The sequence below is a fragment of the Eriocheir sinensis genome, chromosome 53, assembly GCF_024679095.1.
Source record: "Eriocheir sinensis breed Jianghai 21 chromosome 53, ASM2467909v1, whole genome shotgun sequence".
NCBI classification, from domain to species: domain Eukaryota; kingdom Metazoa; phylum Arthropoda; class Malacostraca; order Decapoda; family Varunidae; genus Eriocheir; species Eriocheir sinensis.
In genome coordinates, this window is record NC_066561.1 from 9870716 (window position 1) to 9885715 (window position 15000).

The 15000-nt window shown below is 44.0% G+C and overlaps 1 protein-coding gene across 1 annotated transcript in view; it reads left to right on the plus strand.

Moving 5' to 3' along the window:
• Positions 1–15000, plus strand: part of LOC126983359 (rhodopsin-like) — an 18644-nt gene that overhangs the window by 3189 nt on the left and 455 nt on the right. The window contains exons 3-11 of the mRNA XM_050836087.1: positions 42–202; positions 2960–3150; positions 5873–5972; positions 6997–7120; positions 9414–9588; positions 10198–10291; positions 11084–11220; positions 12522–12694; positions 14171–15000. The exon at positions 14171–15000 is cut by the window's right edge and continues 455 nt beyond it. Of these exons, the coding sequence (XP_050692044.1) occupies positions 42–202; positions 2960–3150; positions 5873–5972; positions 6997–7120; positions 9414–9588; positions 10198–10291; positions 11084–11220; positions 12522–12694; positions 14171–14252 (1237 nt within the window). The 3' untranslated portion in view covers positions 14253–15000. The remainder of the gene's footprint in view (positions 1–41; positions 203–2959; positions 3151–5872; positions 5973–6996; positions 7121–9413; positions 9589–10197; positions 10292–11083; positions 11221–12521; positions 12695–14170) is intronic.

Here is a 15000-nt window from a genome sequence, read left to right on the forward strand (position 1 = left end):
TCTTCTTCTCTCAATCATTTTCTTTCTCTCTCTGTCTTCAGGAGGTGGCTGGAGGGGGACGACGAGGCCATTGTTACCAACGTATCTCTGGTGTCACGGGTGCCGGCAGACGTGCAACACAAGGTCCACAGACACTGGCAACAGTTCGAGGTCCCCCACCCGCTCTGGCACACTGTTCTGGGGATGTTCTACCTCCTCATAGGTAAGCCGGGAAGGAGAAGAGGAAGTGGAAGGAGAGAGGAGGAGAAGAGAGAAGGAAGGAAGGAAAGGAGGGGAAAGAAGATATTGAAGTGAGGAGTGGGAGAGAAGGAAATAGGAGAAGAGAAGATAAGGAGGAAAGGGAAGAAGGAAAATTGAACGAAAGAACGGAAAAGAGGAAGTTAAAAAGGTGACGAGGTGGGAAAGAAGGAAATAGGAGAAGGGAAGATAAGGAGGAAAGGGAAGAAGGAAAATTGAGCGAAAGAACGGAAAAGAGAAAAGGCGGGAAAGAAGAAAAAGTTAGAGATGTAATTTTGGAAGGAAAGGAGGAAAATTGAATGAAAGGAAAGGGAAGGAAGAAGTTAAGAAGGCGAGGAGGTGAGAAAGAAGGAGGAGGTGGAAGGAAGAAATAAAGAAGTAAAAGAAGAAGAAAGGAAGATGCTGTAATGATTGAAGGGGAAAAGGGAGGAATAGAGAAAAAAAGTAGGGAAGGGGAGGGAAGGAAAATCTCTCTCTCTCTCTCTCTCTCTCTCTCTCTCTCTCTCTCTCTCTCTCTCTCTCTCTCTCTCTCTCTCTCTCTCTCTCTCTCTCTCTCTCTCTCTCTCTCTCTCTCTCTCTCTCTTTCTAATCGAGTAGCTGTCCTACGTCTTCAAAATCCAACCTCAGAGATTCTTTTTATGAAGGCGCAAGACTGGTACTGTCTCCCCCGCTTCCCTCTATTACTAATCTGTCTCTGTCTCTGTCTCTGTCTGTCTGTTTGTCTGTCTCCCCCGCTTCCCTGATAAGATGACATGCGAGAGGAAATCGATTGGCATCATCTCCAGTCTCCTTTCTCATTAACTCTCTCTAATCCAGGTTATTTGGGCAGGAAAACACAATAAGACCTACCTGCCTCCCCCACCTGTTGCCTGTTGCTTCACTGAGTGGCTGGAGTGATAATATTGCAACTCCATATTTAAGATCTCAAGTTAAAATGAAATAATTGTCTCCGAGATAAGGAAAGGAGTAGGAGAGGAAGGAGGGAAGAAAGGAAGGAAACAGATGCTAAAATGAATATGTATATACAAGGGGAATGGTTTGTAGGGAAAGAAGTGAAGAGGAGAAGGAGGAGGAGGTAGAGGAGGAGGAGAGGAGGGAAGGAAAGAAGATACAAATGCTAAGATGATAATTTATACGAGGGGAATAGTTTGTAGGGAAAGAAGTGAAGAGGAGAAGGAGGAGGAGGTAGAGGAGGAGAGAAGGAGGGAAGAAATCAGATGCGTTGATGTATCCGAGGGGAATGGTTTGTGGGGAAAGAAGAGAGGAGGAGGTAGAGGAGGAGGAGAAGTGTGGGAGTGAGATTAACGACAAGAAAAAATAATGAGGACAAAAAATATAAAGTGGGAGAAGAAAGACGCAAGGAGGAGGAGGAATTTATTGCAAGAGAAGCGAGAGCAGGAAACTTTGAAACATGGAAGAGCAGACAACAGAAATCCTATTGACTTATACTGAGGCCGCCCGCTGTAGTGATTTAATGCATTCGTCAGCCACATAAATGACTTCAGTTCACCCATAACAGGTCAATGTAACGGTCAGAGTGATTTTTAAAGGAGTCGATCGTTTTGGCATTAACTACTCTTGCAGGAAGGTTGTTCTAGTGGTGGATGACTTTGCTTGAGAGAAGAAAAAAGATATGTTCTCACCGCCTCGCTTAAATTGTTTGATCTTAATTTTTAGTTCTTGGGTTGGTCTCGTGAAATTGAGTAGCTTGAGTTGTTCTTCATATGGCTGTGGCCTCAACAATGCTATAACTTCCGTTGAACTCTTGAGTAATTCGATGTCCTTCTTGTAAATAGAGGACCAGAACTGCAATGTGTACTCCAGGTGAGGCCCTACCAATGAAAACAAAGGTATCATTAATCTTGGCGTCCTACATTCGAAATCCCTCGCTATGAAGCCGAGCATAGTATTTGCGTGATTCAAGTCTGCTGATAGGAACCCCAAGATTCGATTCCATAATTATGTATACGACATATCGAGGCCTCCCACTCATGTTGTATGTATGGCTACTCTTGCTGGAGCCAAAATGCATGACTTTACACATGTTGAGATTGAAGAACTCTCCAGGCCACTCCGGTCAAGGTCTCTTTGAATTATCTCGCAGTCGGCCGCCGTGAGGGCCTCTCCACCCTCCTTTGTGAGAGGAGGAAGAAGAGGAATGTGAGATGGAGAAAAATTAAAAGAGAAAAAGAGAAGGGGAACCAAGCAGGATGAATGAGGCGTAGGAAGAAGAGGAGGAAGGGGTGGAAATAATTACAGGTGAAATGTTTGGGCTTATTTCGTTTCTTATCCTTTTTCTATAATCTTTAACACCAGAATTGTCACCACCACCACCACCACCACCACCACTACCCAAGATCTAGATAACCCAGACCCCACCACCACTACCACCACCGATGCTATTATATCACCACTTGACCACATCCTCACCACCACCACCACCACTGTGACCACAATATCTCCCGTCAATTACCAACCAAAACCACCACTATCACCACCACCACCACCACCACCACTACCACCACTTAACCCAACCTCCACCACCACTACCACCACCGATCCTATCACCACCCCATCCTCACCACCACCCTTCAAAGCCTCAATCCGGCACATTAACCTAACCAAACACCCACCACAACCACTATCACCACCCTAATCACCTGACCCCATCCCCATCCCCACCACCACCACCTTAACCCCCTCCTAACCTTCTTCTAACCAGGCGCCGCAGGGTTGATGGGGAACGGCCTCGTCTTATGGATCTTTAGCACGTCCAAGAGTCTCCGCGGCGGCACCAACGTCCTCGTCATGAACCTCGCCCTCACCGACCTCCTCATGATGGGCTCCCAGGCGCCCGTCCTCGTGGTCAACTGCTTCACCCACCGCTGGACGCTCGGCCCCACCGCGTGCGAGGTGAGAAAAGGAGGAGGTGGAAGTTGTTGAAGTAGCTTAGGGAAGTGTTTCGTTAACGGTCTTTGCTACGACAGAGATAGATAGATAGATAGATAGATAGATAGATATACAGATTCAGAGAGAGAGAGAGAGAGAGAGAGAGAGAGATAGGACAGAGAGAAGAAAAAAAACAAATAAGGATAACAATAACAATAATGATGATGATAGAAAACGATAAACAGGTTAAAAGAAAGAGAATGGGAGAGAAGTAAAAAGAAAACAAATAAGAAGAATAACAGAATGAAAACGATGATGATGATGATGAGAGAGAAGAGACAGACACAGGACGAACCCGCAAAATTATACCGTTCCCTACTCATTGAATGATCAGATTACGCCAGTGAGAGAAAGAACCCGGGAGCGAGATGAAGGCGTGGGGGGAGAGACGGAAGGTGTGACGGGGAGATTAATCTGTTGCGGAGCGTGGGAGGAGGAGAAGACGCATCAAAGTAATACTGTTAAAGGTGATCTAGTGGATGGAAAAGGATGTTGACGGGAGGAGCTACAGAGGAGGAGGAGGTGAAAGAAGGGGAACAGGAGAGGGAGGGTGGATTACAAAGAGGGGAAAAGGGAAATGAAATAAAGGGATCTAGCTACAGAGGAGGAGGAGGAGGTGGAAGAAGGGAACAGGGGAGGGAAGGAGAGTTACAAAGAGGGGAAAAGGGAAAGGAAATAAAGGGATCTAGCTACAGAGGAGGAGGAGGAGGTGGAAGAAAGGGGACAGGGGAGCGAGGGTGGATTACAAAGAGGGGAAAAGGAAAAGGAAATAAAGAGATCTAGCTACAGAGGAGGAGGAGGTGGAAGAGAGGGGGCAGGGGATGGAGGAAGTTTTTTTTTTTGTAGCTATAGAAGAAAAGGGAGATGGAAGAAAGGGGACAGGGGAGGGAGGGAGAGTTAGACAGAGAGGGGAAAAGGAACAAGATAGAAATGAGAGTAAAGGGAATAAATTGGATCTATAGAGGATGAAAAAGACCTTGATGGGAGTAGATACAGAAGAAAGGGGAGATGGACGAAAGGGGACAGGGGAGGGAGGGAGGGTTAGACAGAGAGGGGAAAAGAAACAAGATAGAAATGAGAGTAAAGGAAATAAATTGGATCTATAGAGGATGAAAAAGACCTTGATGGGAGTAGATACAGAAGAAAGGGGTGATGGACGAAAGGGGACAGGGGAGGGAGGGAGAGTTAGACAGAGAGGGGAAAAGAAACTAGATAGAAATGAGAGTAGAGGGAATAAATTGGATCTATAGAGGATGAAAAAGACCTTGATGGGAGTAGATACAGAAGAAAGGGGAGATGGAAGAAAGGGGACAGGGGAGGGAGGGAGAGTTAGACAGAGAGGGGAAAAGAAACAAGAAAGAAATGAGAGTAAAGGAAATAAATTGGATCTATAGAGGATGAAAAAGACCTTGATGTGTAAAGATTGTAAAAGAAACGGAGAAAATGATGGAGAGATAGAGAGAAAAAGAAAGTTGAATCAGAGAGAGAGAGAGAGAGAAAACCAGACAGAGACAGAGAGAAGAAAAAGAATCAAAGAAAGAGACTGAAATTAAGAAAGACCCCAAGAAAAATATTAGACAAGAAAACAATAAAGAGAAAAAAAACAAAGATTAGCAAAAAAAGAGAGGCAGAAGGACCAGAGGCGGATGGATGTTGGTTACGCAGATGATGAAGAGGCTTAGCACGATATTCAAAGCTTGTATCTAAGACTCTAAAATTAATCAGTTAATGTATACACTGGTTAGTATACATCCACGTGTGTGTGTGTGTGTGTGTGTGTGTGTGTGTGGGTGGGTGTGTGGGTGACTTCATTTCCCTATTATTTTTTATACTATTTTTTTTTTTACTTAATTTCTTTAGCTTCATTTTTTTTACCTTATTTTTTTTAACTTTTTTCCTGTGACATTTTTTTTTTCTCTGACTCTATTCACTTAACGATTTTTTTTCCTGTGGCGTTTTCTCGTACCTTTTTCCTGTGACTAACTTTATAATATTTCCTGTGATTTCCTTTTTTTTTTTCCACCTACGCTCGGTCCATTGGTTCTGTTTCTATCAGTCACGTTTTTTTTCCCTTTCCTTCTTCTTCTTCTTCCTCTTCTTCTCTATCTCCCCCTCCTGAAGGTTTTAATTGACTTTCTCTCGTTGCTTTTATCTTGTATTTTATTTTTAACCTGTTTTATATAGTTCTATTAGTTTATTTTTATAATGTTCTTAATTTACAAGTGGTTTTATATAGTTTCATCGGTGTTTTTTTTATAATGTTTCTATTTTTTTACCGGTTTAATATAGTTTTAAAATACAAGTTGATTCGCCAAGATATACCGCCCCAATAATCAATCAATCCTTTTCTCTACCTTCCCCTCTGCCTCCTTCTTTTCCTTAACGGCTTTATCTCCCTTATGGTCTTGGACGGTGGACTAACTATACTTATAAGCTTCCCCTACTAACTATTGTACACATTCTCCTCCCTTATATCCCTTATGGTCTTGGACGGTGGACTGACTATACTTATAAGCTTCCCCTACTAACGATTGTACACATTCTCCTCCCTTATATCCCTTATGGTCTTGGACGGTGGACTGACTATACTTATAAGCTTCCCCTACTAACGATTGTACACATTCTCCTCCGAGCGCCCATTCCCCTTCCTTTAGTGGCTTGTGTGCCCTTCTCCGGTCCTCCGCAGATCTATGGGTTCTGCGGCGCTCTCTTCGGCACTGTCTCAATCACCACACTGGCCCTGATTGCCCTCGACAGGTACAAGGCCATCGTCAAGCCATACACAGGTAACAAATTGACTATCTCTCTATATCTATCTAGTTATTAATCTATCTTCGTTTCCCCTCTCGGTTACCCTTCCTTCCCTGTCCCCGTTTTCTTTCTTCCTTCAACCATACTCTTCTCTCTAATCTTCCCATCTTCTTTATTTCCCTATCTACCACTTCTATCATCTTTCCTTTTTCCTCTTTCTAATCTTCTCTCCTTCCTTTTCCTCCGTTTTTATCAATGTCTGTCTCTCTCTCTGTCTCTTTCTATCTATCTATCTCTGCATTATTTCTCTATCTCATCTCATTATTTATCTGTCTTTTTATCTCTGTCTATTTCTCTATCTTTTATCTCTATTCCTCTATTACCTGTATTCTTTCTTAACAACCTCCTCTTCTTTTTCTTCGGTAATCTTATCTCTTATCGTCTTTGCTTCGTCTCCTGTTTTCCTTCCTCAGTTCGTCACTTCAGTCTTTTTCTTTTTCCTTTTTCTTGTAATTCTTTGGTTGAGTTACGTGTGTTGGACGGCGGATTGGCAGAGGGAGTGAAGAACGAGAGACGGTTTCAGTTATCCGCACATTCTCGTGTTCTCTCTATATTAATTATTCTCCGTAGGATTTGTATGCATTTTTATGGCTCTGGTTCCCGGTAAGATAATATTGTAGAGTGTAATTAATATTGTTGTTGTTGTTGTTGTTGGTGGTGGTGGTGGTAGTAGTAGTGGTGGTATTGTTATGTTACTACTACTACTACTACTACTACTACTACTACTACTACTACTGTTACTACTACTACTACTACTACTACTACTACTACTACTACTGTTACTACTACTACTACTACTACTTCTACTACTCTCTCTCTCTCTCTCTCTCTCTCTCTCTCTCTCTCTCTCTCTCTCTCTCTCTCTCTCTCTCTCTCTCTCTCTCTCTCTCTCTCTCTCTCTCTCTCTCTCTGTTGTTGTTGTTGTTTTAAGTGTTTTGCCTTTAACATTTAAAAAAGTATGTATGTATGTATGTATGTATGTTTGTGTGTTCTCCCCAGGGTGGCGTCTCTCGTGCGGGCGTGGGGCGGCGTGGGCGTGCGGCTCGTGGGCGTACGGGGCGGCTTGGTGCTGCCCGCCCCTCCTCGGCTGGAACCAGTACGTCCTCGAGGGATTTCTCACCAGGTGACCTCTTGAACTGACCCTCACCTGACCCGCCTTCCCTGTTTCCCTCACTTCCTTGACCTCACTTCGGCTCCTCCCTAGACCTCTTTCCCTTAGTGGTTCGTCCCCTACCTTTTTCTTTCCTTCCCTCCCTTCCCTTCCCTTCCCTTCCCTTCCCTTCCCTTGACTTTCCATTCCCTTCCCTTTCTTTCCTTCTCTTTCATTCCTTCCCTTCTCTTCTTTACTCTCCCTCCTCCTCTCTCTTCTTCGTCTCTTTATTTATTTCCTTTCCTTCCCCTCCCCTCCCTTCCCTTCCCTTCCCTTCCATACCTATCTCTTCCTCCTCCCTCTTCTTCCCCTCCTTCCTTATAATTTCCATTCCTTTCCCTCCCTTCCCTTCCATACCTATCCCTTGTTCCTCCTCTCTCTTCCTCCCCTCCTTCCTTATTAATTTCCTTTCCTTCTCCTCCCTTCCCTTCCCTTCCATACCTGTCTCTCACATGTTTAGCCTTGTTCCTTATTTTTCTTCGTTTTCGTTACTATTTCTATCTTTCATTTCATATTATTTATCCTCTTCGTTTATCCTCCTTCTCTCCTTCCCTTCTCTTCCCTTCCGTACTTCCCTTTCTGTAACTTGTCCTTATTCTTGTTCCTCTTCTTCGTTTTCTTCCTTATCAATTAGTTTTCTTCCATATTCCTCTTCTCTATCTTCACTTTTCTAATCCCTTGTTCCCTCTCTCCTATTTCTCTCCTTCCCTTTCTGTAACTTGTCCTTATTCTTGTTCCTCTCTCTTCTTCATTTTCTTCCTTATTAATTACCTTTCTTCCATATTCCTCTTCTCTCTCTCTTCTCTTTCCTAATCCCTTCTTCCCTCTCTCCTGTATTTCTCTCCTTCCCTTCCCTTCCCTTTCTGTAACTTGTCCTTATTCTTGTTCCTCTCTCTTCTTCATTTTCTTCCTTATCAATTAGTTTTCTTCCATATTCCTCTTCTCTCTCTTCGCTTTTCTAATCCCTTCTTCCCTCTCTCCTGTATTCCTCTCCTTCCCTTCCCTTCCCTTCCCTTTCTATCCTTGTTCCTAATTTGTTACTCCTGTTCCTCCTCTCTCTTTTCTTCATCTACTTTATTTATTCTTTTCTTCTCTTCTTCCCTTTCTGATCCTTTTTTCACTCGTGTTTATCATCTTTTCAACGTTTTTATTTTCTTTACTCCTTTTCTTTCCTCTCCTTATTTTTCATACCTTTCTTTTCTCTTCTATTTCCCTCCTTTTCTTCCTCTCGTCTCCTCCTTCATTCCTGTTTGTTGTCTTTCCTTCATTCTCCTCTTCTTTATTCCTTTCCTTCTCTTTTATGCCTTCCTTCTCCTTCCTTGTTCCCTTCTTCCCTCTCTTCTTTCTCTATCTTGCTTATTATCTTCCCTGTCTTAATCTCTCCTGTATTCCTCTTCTTCTCTTTTCTTCTCCTACGGCTTTCTTTCCTTTCCTTATTCCCTTTCTTGCGCTCTGTTTCTGTTTTTCCTTTCTTTTTCTATCTTTTTTCTCATTTTCTTCCTTTTCCTTGTTTATTCCTCTCCCTTCTCTCTCCCTTCTTTCTTCCATCTTCTTACTCCCTTTTCTTTTCTTCTTATTCCTCTCTTCTTCCCTTCAATTTCCTCTTCCTCCTTTTTCCTTCCCTACCTTTCTTTTTCTCTCCCTCTTTCGTTTCATTTCTCTCCTCCCCTCCTCCCTTTCTTTCTTCCATTAATTTCTCGATCTCCCTTCCCCCTTATTTATCTCTCCTTTCTTCTCTGTCTCTCTCTCTCTCTCCCTTCTTCCATCTTTCTCCCTTCCTCCCTTCGTTCCTCCCTTCACCCTCACTTCTGTTTAATTCTCGTCCCTCCCTCTCATTCCTCCTCTCTTCTCTCCCTCCTCCCCTCCCTTGTTTTCACCCTTTCCTTTCTTCCCCTCCCTTCCTTGACCTCACTTTTGCCTCCTCCCCAAACCTCCCTTAACCCTTTCCTCTTTCCCTCTCTCCCTTCCCTCCCTCTCTCCCTTTCTCTACCTTCTGATCCCTTTCTCTTTCCCTCCCTCTACCTCCATTCCTTCCCATCCGTACCTCCTTCCCTCCCTCCATATCTTCCTCCTCCTTCTCCCCCTCCATTCTTCCCTTTCCTTCCTCCTTCCCTCCCTCCCTGTAATTCTTTTATCTCCCTCCCTTCTTCTTTCCTTACCTGCTTCCCACTCTCCCATATTTTACCTTCCTTTCTATTTTCCCTCTTTTTTTCTCTTATTTTCTATTTCCCAGCTGCTAATTTTCCCTCTCCGTCTCTTCCTGTAGCTGCACCTTCGACTACCTGACGGAGGAGCCTCTGAGTCGCGTGTACGTGATGCTGCTCTTCGTGTTCGCCTACGTGGTGCCCCTGGGCGTCATCACCACTTGCTACTGCTTCATCTATGTCTTCGTCTCCCGCCACGACCACCTCTTGCTCAAGGAGAACGTGCTGACCAGACGCGTGAGTTCAAGAGATCGATTTTGGATATGCTGGAGTGCTGGCTGTCTGGGTTGGTGGGTGGGTGGGTCCTCTTCTTCATCTTCATCTTCTTCTTCTTCACCTGCTACTTCCACTTCCGCTTTTGCTTCTTCTTCTTCCTCTTGTTCATGTTCTTGTTCTTGTTCTTGTTTTTGTTCTTCTTTCTCTTCTTCTTTTTCTTCTTCTTCTTCTTCTTCTTCTTCTTCTTTTTCTTCTCCTTTCCTCTTGCTCATCTTGTTCTTGTTCTTCTTCTTCTTCTTCTGTTTTTATGTAGTACTTATTCGTCTGTCTATCTTTCTAACTATCTTTTTATTTATCCAGTTAATCAGTAAATCAGTCAGTCACTCATTCAGCCATCCAGTCACTTCCTTGGTCAGTCAGTCAATCACTCAGCCATCCAGTCACTTCCTTAGTCAGTCAGTCACTCACTCAGCCATTCAGTTTCTTTCTTGGTCAACCGATCAGTCACTCAGTCAGTCACTCAGCCATTCAGTCTCTTCCTTGTTCAACCAGTCAGTCACTCAGCCACTCAGTCACTCCCTCAGTCATTCAGTCAGTCACACTCATTTTCTTTTCCTTCCCTTATGCCAGACTTGCCTGACGCTGCACCGGCGGGAGACACAGCTGGCGCGGGTGGTGGTCACCTCGGTGCTGTTTTGGACGCTTGCCTGGACGCCCTATGCAGGTGAAGCCACGTCAGGGAGTCTAGAATCCTTGGGCTACGCTTTCACGAACTATTAAAACAGAAGCGGCCTTATATTTTAGAGGGACCAGAGACAGCAAGTATAATGAGTTTAGGACCGCGTAGAGGTTGGAGATATTCTAATGACGACAAAGAATGGAAAATGTACTTGAGAGGGTCATATCATTTTGGGAGTTTACTCATATAAACAAAAAAGAATGATCAGGTGAAGGAACCAACACAGAGAGGGATTATAGTATTTTCACCATTTCTTCATTATTAAGGAACTCAAATTATATATATTTTTCTAATTATAATGGTAATAAATAGGTTGTCTTATTTTACGCTTTAACTGAGGGGGGGTTGCCCTTTTTTTTCTTTTTGTCCCAGGAGGTTGTGTTCTAAGGGGTTTTGGGCCAGTTTCACGGTTCCCCATGACGGGTTAGTAAGCTCCCAAACCAATACCAGAGCCTTCGAAATTTCCTTGTATAGTGTCTGGTGTTTATATTTAAGTTCACAAATTTGATGAAACTATACGGGAAAAGTCTTGTGTATTTAGTGTGGCATCGAGGACCTCACCATTTTGGATTGTATGGGATTCTATAGTTTGGTTCGGGCTGTTACGAAGACACTGTGTTGGACTGTGAAATTGGCTCTTTGTCCTAGGGGGTTTTGCTCCTGGAGGATTTGCCCTACAGTGTTTGGTCTTCGGGGTGTTGTTCTAATGGGGGTGTCCTGAGGGGCTGTTGTCTGGGGCCTGTGCAGGGAGTGAGCGCCGTGTCGGTTATCTCGCAGTGGTGTCCTTGCTGGGGGCTCTCTCCTGGCGGTCCCATCTCACGCCCCTCTCCACCATGCTGCCCGCCGTGTTTGCCAAGCTCTCCACCGTCTACAACCCCTTCATATATGCCGTGTCTCATCCTACGTACAGACAGGTAGGTAGGTGTGTAGACAGGTAGTAGATAGGTAGGGAAGGTGGGTAGGTAGGTATGCTCTCTCTCCCTCTCTCTCTCTCTCTCTCTCTCTCTCTCTCTCTCTCTCTCTCTCTCTCTCTCTCTCTCTCTCTCTCTCGACCACGTAACAGTTTAGACAAGCCTCCCTTGCAACATGTCCTCAAGAGAATGGATGCGTTTAAGGAGTTCCAGTTCTATTTTGTTCTCAGTGGAGTCTCGTATATTTAGCTTCTGTTTTTATATCCTCATCAGTGTTATCGGAAGCACTATAAGGCGTTTATCATACCTGCTCTGGAATATGAGATAAATCATTGTCATGTATCTAATTTTATCCATACTAGCTATTGCAACCTTACAGTCAACTATTTAATGTTATTCCATGAAGTTGGTAACGTGCCTGGGATATACAATTAGAATATTTTCGGCAATAAACAAAAGGTTAATTCATTCATTTATACACAGTTCAGTCAGTCTGTTGTCTTATTACTCTTGTCGTGCTATAATTGATCTTCTGAACCTACTCCCTGATCCATATCCTGTATAACCCTCCTCTCGATATCCAGCTCTCTCTAATCCTTGTGCTGTCCAACTTCCTAATGCAAGAGGCAGTCAGTATCTCTTGAACCTATTTTCACGCTAACTGCTCTACTGAACTTGCTGTGTGCTCCACCTCCCCTATTGGTCTTGTGTGAGTGACTCGTATAAAGCTGTATTACTAACTCCTGGGAATAGTGTGTGTGTATTATAGAATAGTCAGCATGAAATTAGATTCAGTCTCCCTATGTTCTTACGTTCTTATGTACACAATGTTCAAATCTAGTTCACCCCTGTGCTGTCCAACTTCCTAATGCAAGAGTAAGCAGTATCTCTCGAACCTAATTTCATGCTAAGTATTCTATAATTCACACACAATAATCCCATGAGTTAGTGATACGGCTTCATATGAGTCACTCACGCAAGACCAAAAGGAGTAAATGATCCATATAGTCCCAGGAGTTATGTTCATATTTTGAAGCGCATCGGTGCTCTACAAATTCGTCTGTTTGAAAAGCCTCTTGTAGAAGTTGCTGTTTTTTCATGGACTGTTTTGTGGTGCAAGGACTGGACTGGACCTGGACTTGAAAAACACCCATGAAAACCCGATTCATCTTTTCTGTGGCCTGAGGAAAGAGTCGTAATGGGAGATCGATGCGTTTGGAAATATGGACCTTAATGATAGTTTTGTACGGCGGTCACTCACACAAGACCAACGGGAGTAACTAATCCATATCTATTCATCCCAGGAGTTGGCGCGGCGGTTACCTGGCGTGTGTTGCAAGCTGGGCCTGGTCAAAGGTGGTGCCGCTGGGGCCGAGACCGAGTTCTCCCGACACTATTCCCTCTCCTCTATCACCTCCCGCTGCGAGATGCTCTCCTCCCACACCTCCTCCGGCGACTCGGCCCTCCGCGGCGTCAGGTGTGAGGCAGTAGTAGTAGCAGTAGTAGTAGTAGTAGTAGTAGTAGTAGTAGTAGTGGTAATAGTAGTTGTAGGAGTAGTAGTAGTAGTGGTAATAGTAGTAGTAGTAGTAGTAGTAGTAGTAGTAGTAGTAGTAGTGGTAATAGCAGTAGTAGTAGTAGTAGTGGTGGTGGTGGTAATAGTAGTAGTAGTAGTAGTAGTAGTAGTAGTAGTAGTAGTAGTAGTAGTAGTATCATATTAGCTCTAGCCTGTCTTTTTTCTACTTAATTCAATTTGTTTATTACTTAATGAGATAGTCACATTCTCTCTCTCTCTCTCTCTCTCTCTCTCTCTCTCTCTCTCTCTCTCTCTGTCTCTGTTTTTTGAGTTTTTATCCTTTACCTATAACTAAAATTTGTCCTCCTGAGAGAGAGAGAGAGAGAGAGAGAGAGAGAGAGAGAGAGAGAGAGAGAGAGAGAACTGAATAAAATTTTGCTGACTAATACGCTCGCATGGTCACGCATTAACCACCACCACCACCACCACCATCATCACCACCATCATCACCACCACCACCACCACCACCACCACCATCATCCTTCCTTCCTTCTCTTCCACCTAACTTCTTCTCTTATCCTCCTCCTCCTCTTATATTCCTTCCCCTCTTCCCTTCTCTTCCTCCTCTCTTCCTGTCTGCCATCCCTCCTCCTCCTCCTCCTCCTCCTCCTCCTCGTAACAGCCTTCCTCTCTCTACCCTTCTCCTCCCTTCATCTTTTTTACTCTCTCTCAATCTTTCTCTATCCTCCCTTCTTCCTTCTTCTCCATCTTCCTCTTCCTTCTCCTTATCTTTCTCTATCTTTTCTCCTTCCTCCCTTTCTTTACCTTTCTCTACCTCCCTTTATCCTCTCCCTTTATCCTCCCTCCATTATCCTTATCTACCTTTCTGATCATCCTCCTAACATCCTTTCTCTCTCCCTTTTTCTTCCCTCCCTTCGTCCTTTCCTCCTTCACCTTCCTCTAACCTGCTGCCTTCCTCCTCTCCTTCCATACCCTCCTAACCTTTCTTCTCTCAATCCTTCCCCTCTAACATCCATTTTCTCTTCACTTCTTCCCTCCCTTCTCCTCTATCCTCCCTTCCTTTTTTTTTGTTTACCGGAAAGACGTACAGCTACCTCACTCCCTTCCTCTCCTTCCTTCCATTTCTCCTTCTTACGTCAATTCTCTTCCTTGCTATTTTTTTCCCTTCTACTTCCCTTTCATATTCCTCAGTATTTCCCTTGGTGACGTAGAACAGGCCTCCTCCTTTTCTTCTATCCCTTCTATCTCTATCTTCCTAACCTCCATTTTCGCTTCTTTTCGACCTCCTTAATTCCTCTTCCTTTCTCTCTATCCTTCTTTCCTTCTGTCTCTATCTTCCTAACCTCCATTTTCGTTTCCCTATACACTCCTCCTCCTCTCCCTATCTCTCTATCTTCTGTTCATCCCTTCTATCGACAGGAGAGAGCGACAGCAGCCCCCCAGGAGATCGACCCGAAGACAGACACTAGAGCCTACTAGCACCCGGAACACAGACCTTTAGCCGTGGCAGGAGGAGGAGGAGAAGGAGGAGGAAGGAGGCGAAGAAGGAGGGAGAAGAAGAAATGGAAAGACCCAAGGGAAAGGAAGGAAGGAGTACGAGGAGAAGACGGAAGATGGAGGGAAGGAAGGTGACTGAGAGCCGTAAAGAAACACGTGTTGGTAAATACATTTCTAGTCACTATTAAAATGTGATCAGGTAGGTTTTAGTAGAGACAGGAAGAAGAGGAGGAGGAGGAAGGTAGGGAGAAAGAGAAGGAGGGAAGGAGAGGGAGAGGAAAGTGAAAAGTGAGGAAGGAAGGAGGAATGAAGGAATGTAAGAAGGAAGGAAGGAAAGAGGAAAGAGAATTAAGGAGAAAGGACGGAGATGATTGAAGAGGAAAAGGAAGAGAAACAGTTCGGAATGCATAATCAAGGGAAGGAAGGAAGGAAAGAGGAGAGATAAGGAGAAAGGAAGGAGGGAGGTAATTGAAGAAGAAATGATAGGAAAATAGGTTGGGTTCCATAGTCTAGTCACTAAACAGATCAGCAAGGAGCAAATCATCATTGACTTTATTATTATTTTTTATCCAATGAATGACGTGTGTTGACCTCTACGATTCTAGTCAGTCAGCGGAGGAGTTAATGAGTGAGTCAGTTGATCATATACTCCATCAACTGGTCTGTCATTTAATCAGTCATTCAAATAGTCATATACCAAACAGTAAGTCAGTTAATCAGTCAGTTAGGCAGGCAGGCAGTACAACAGGAAG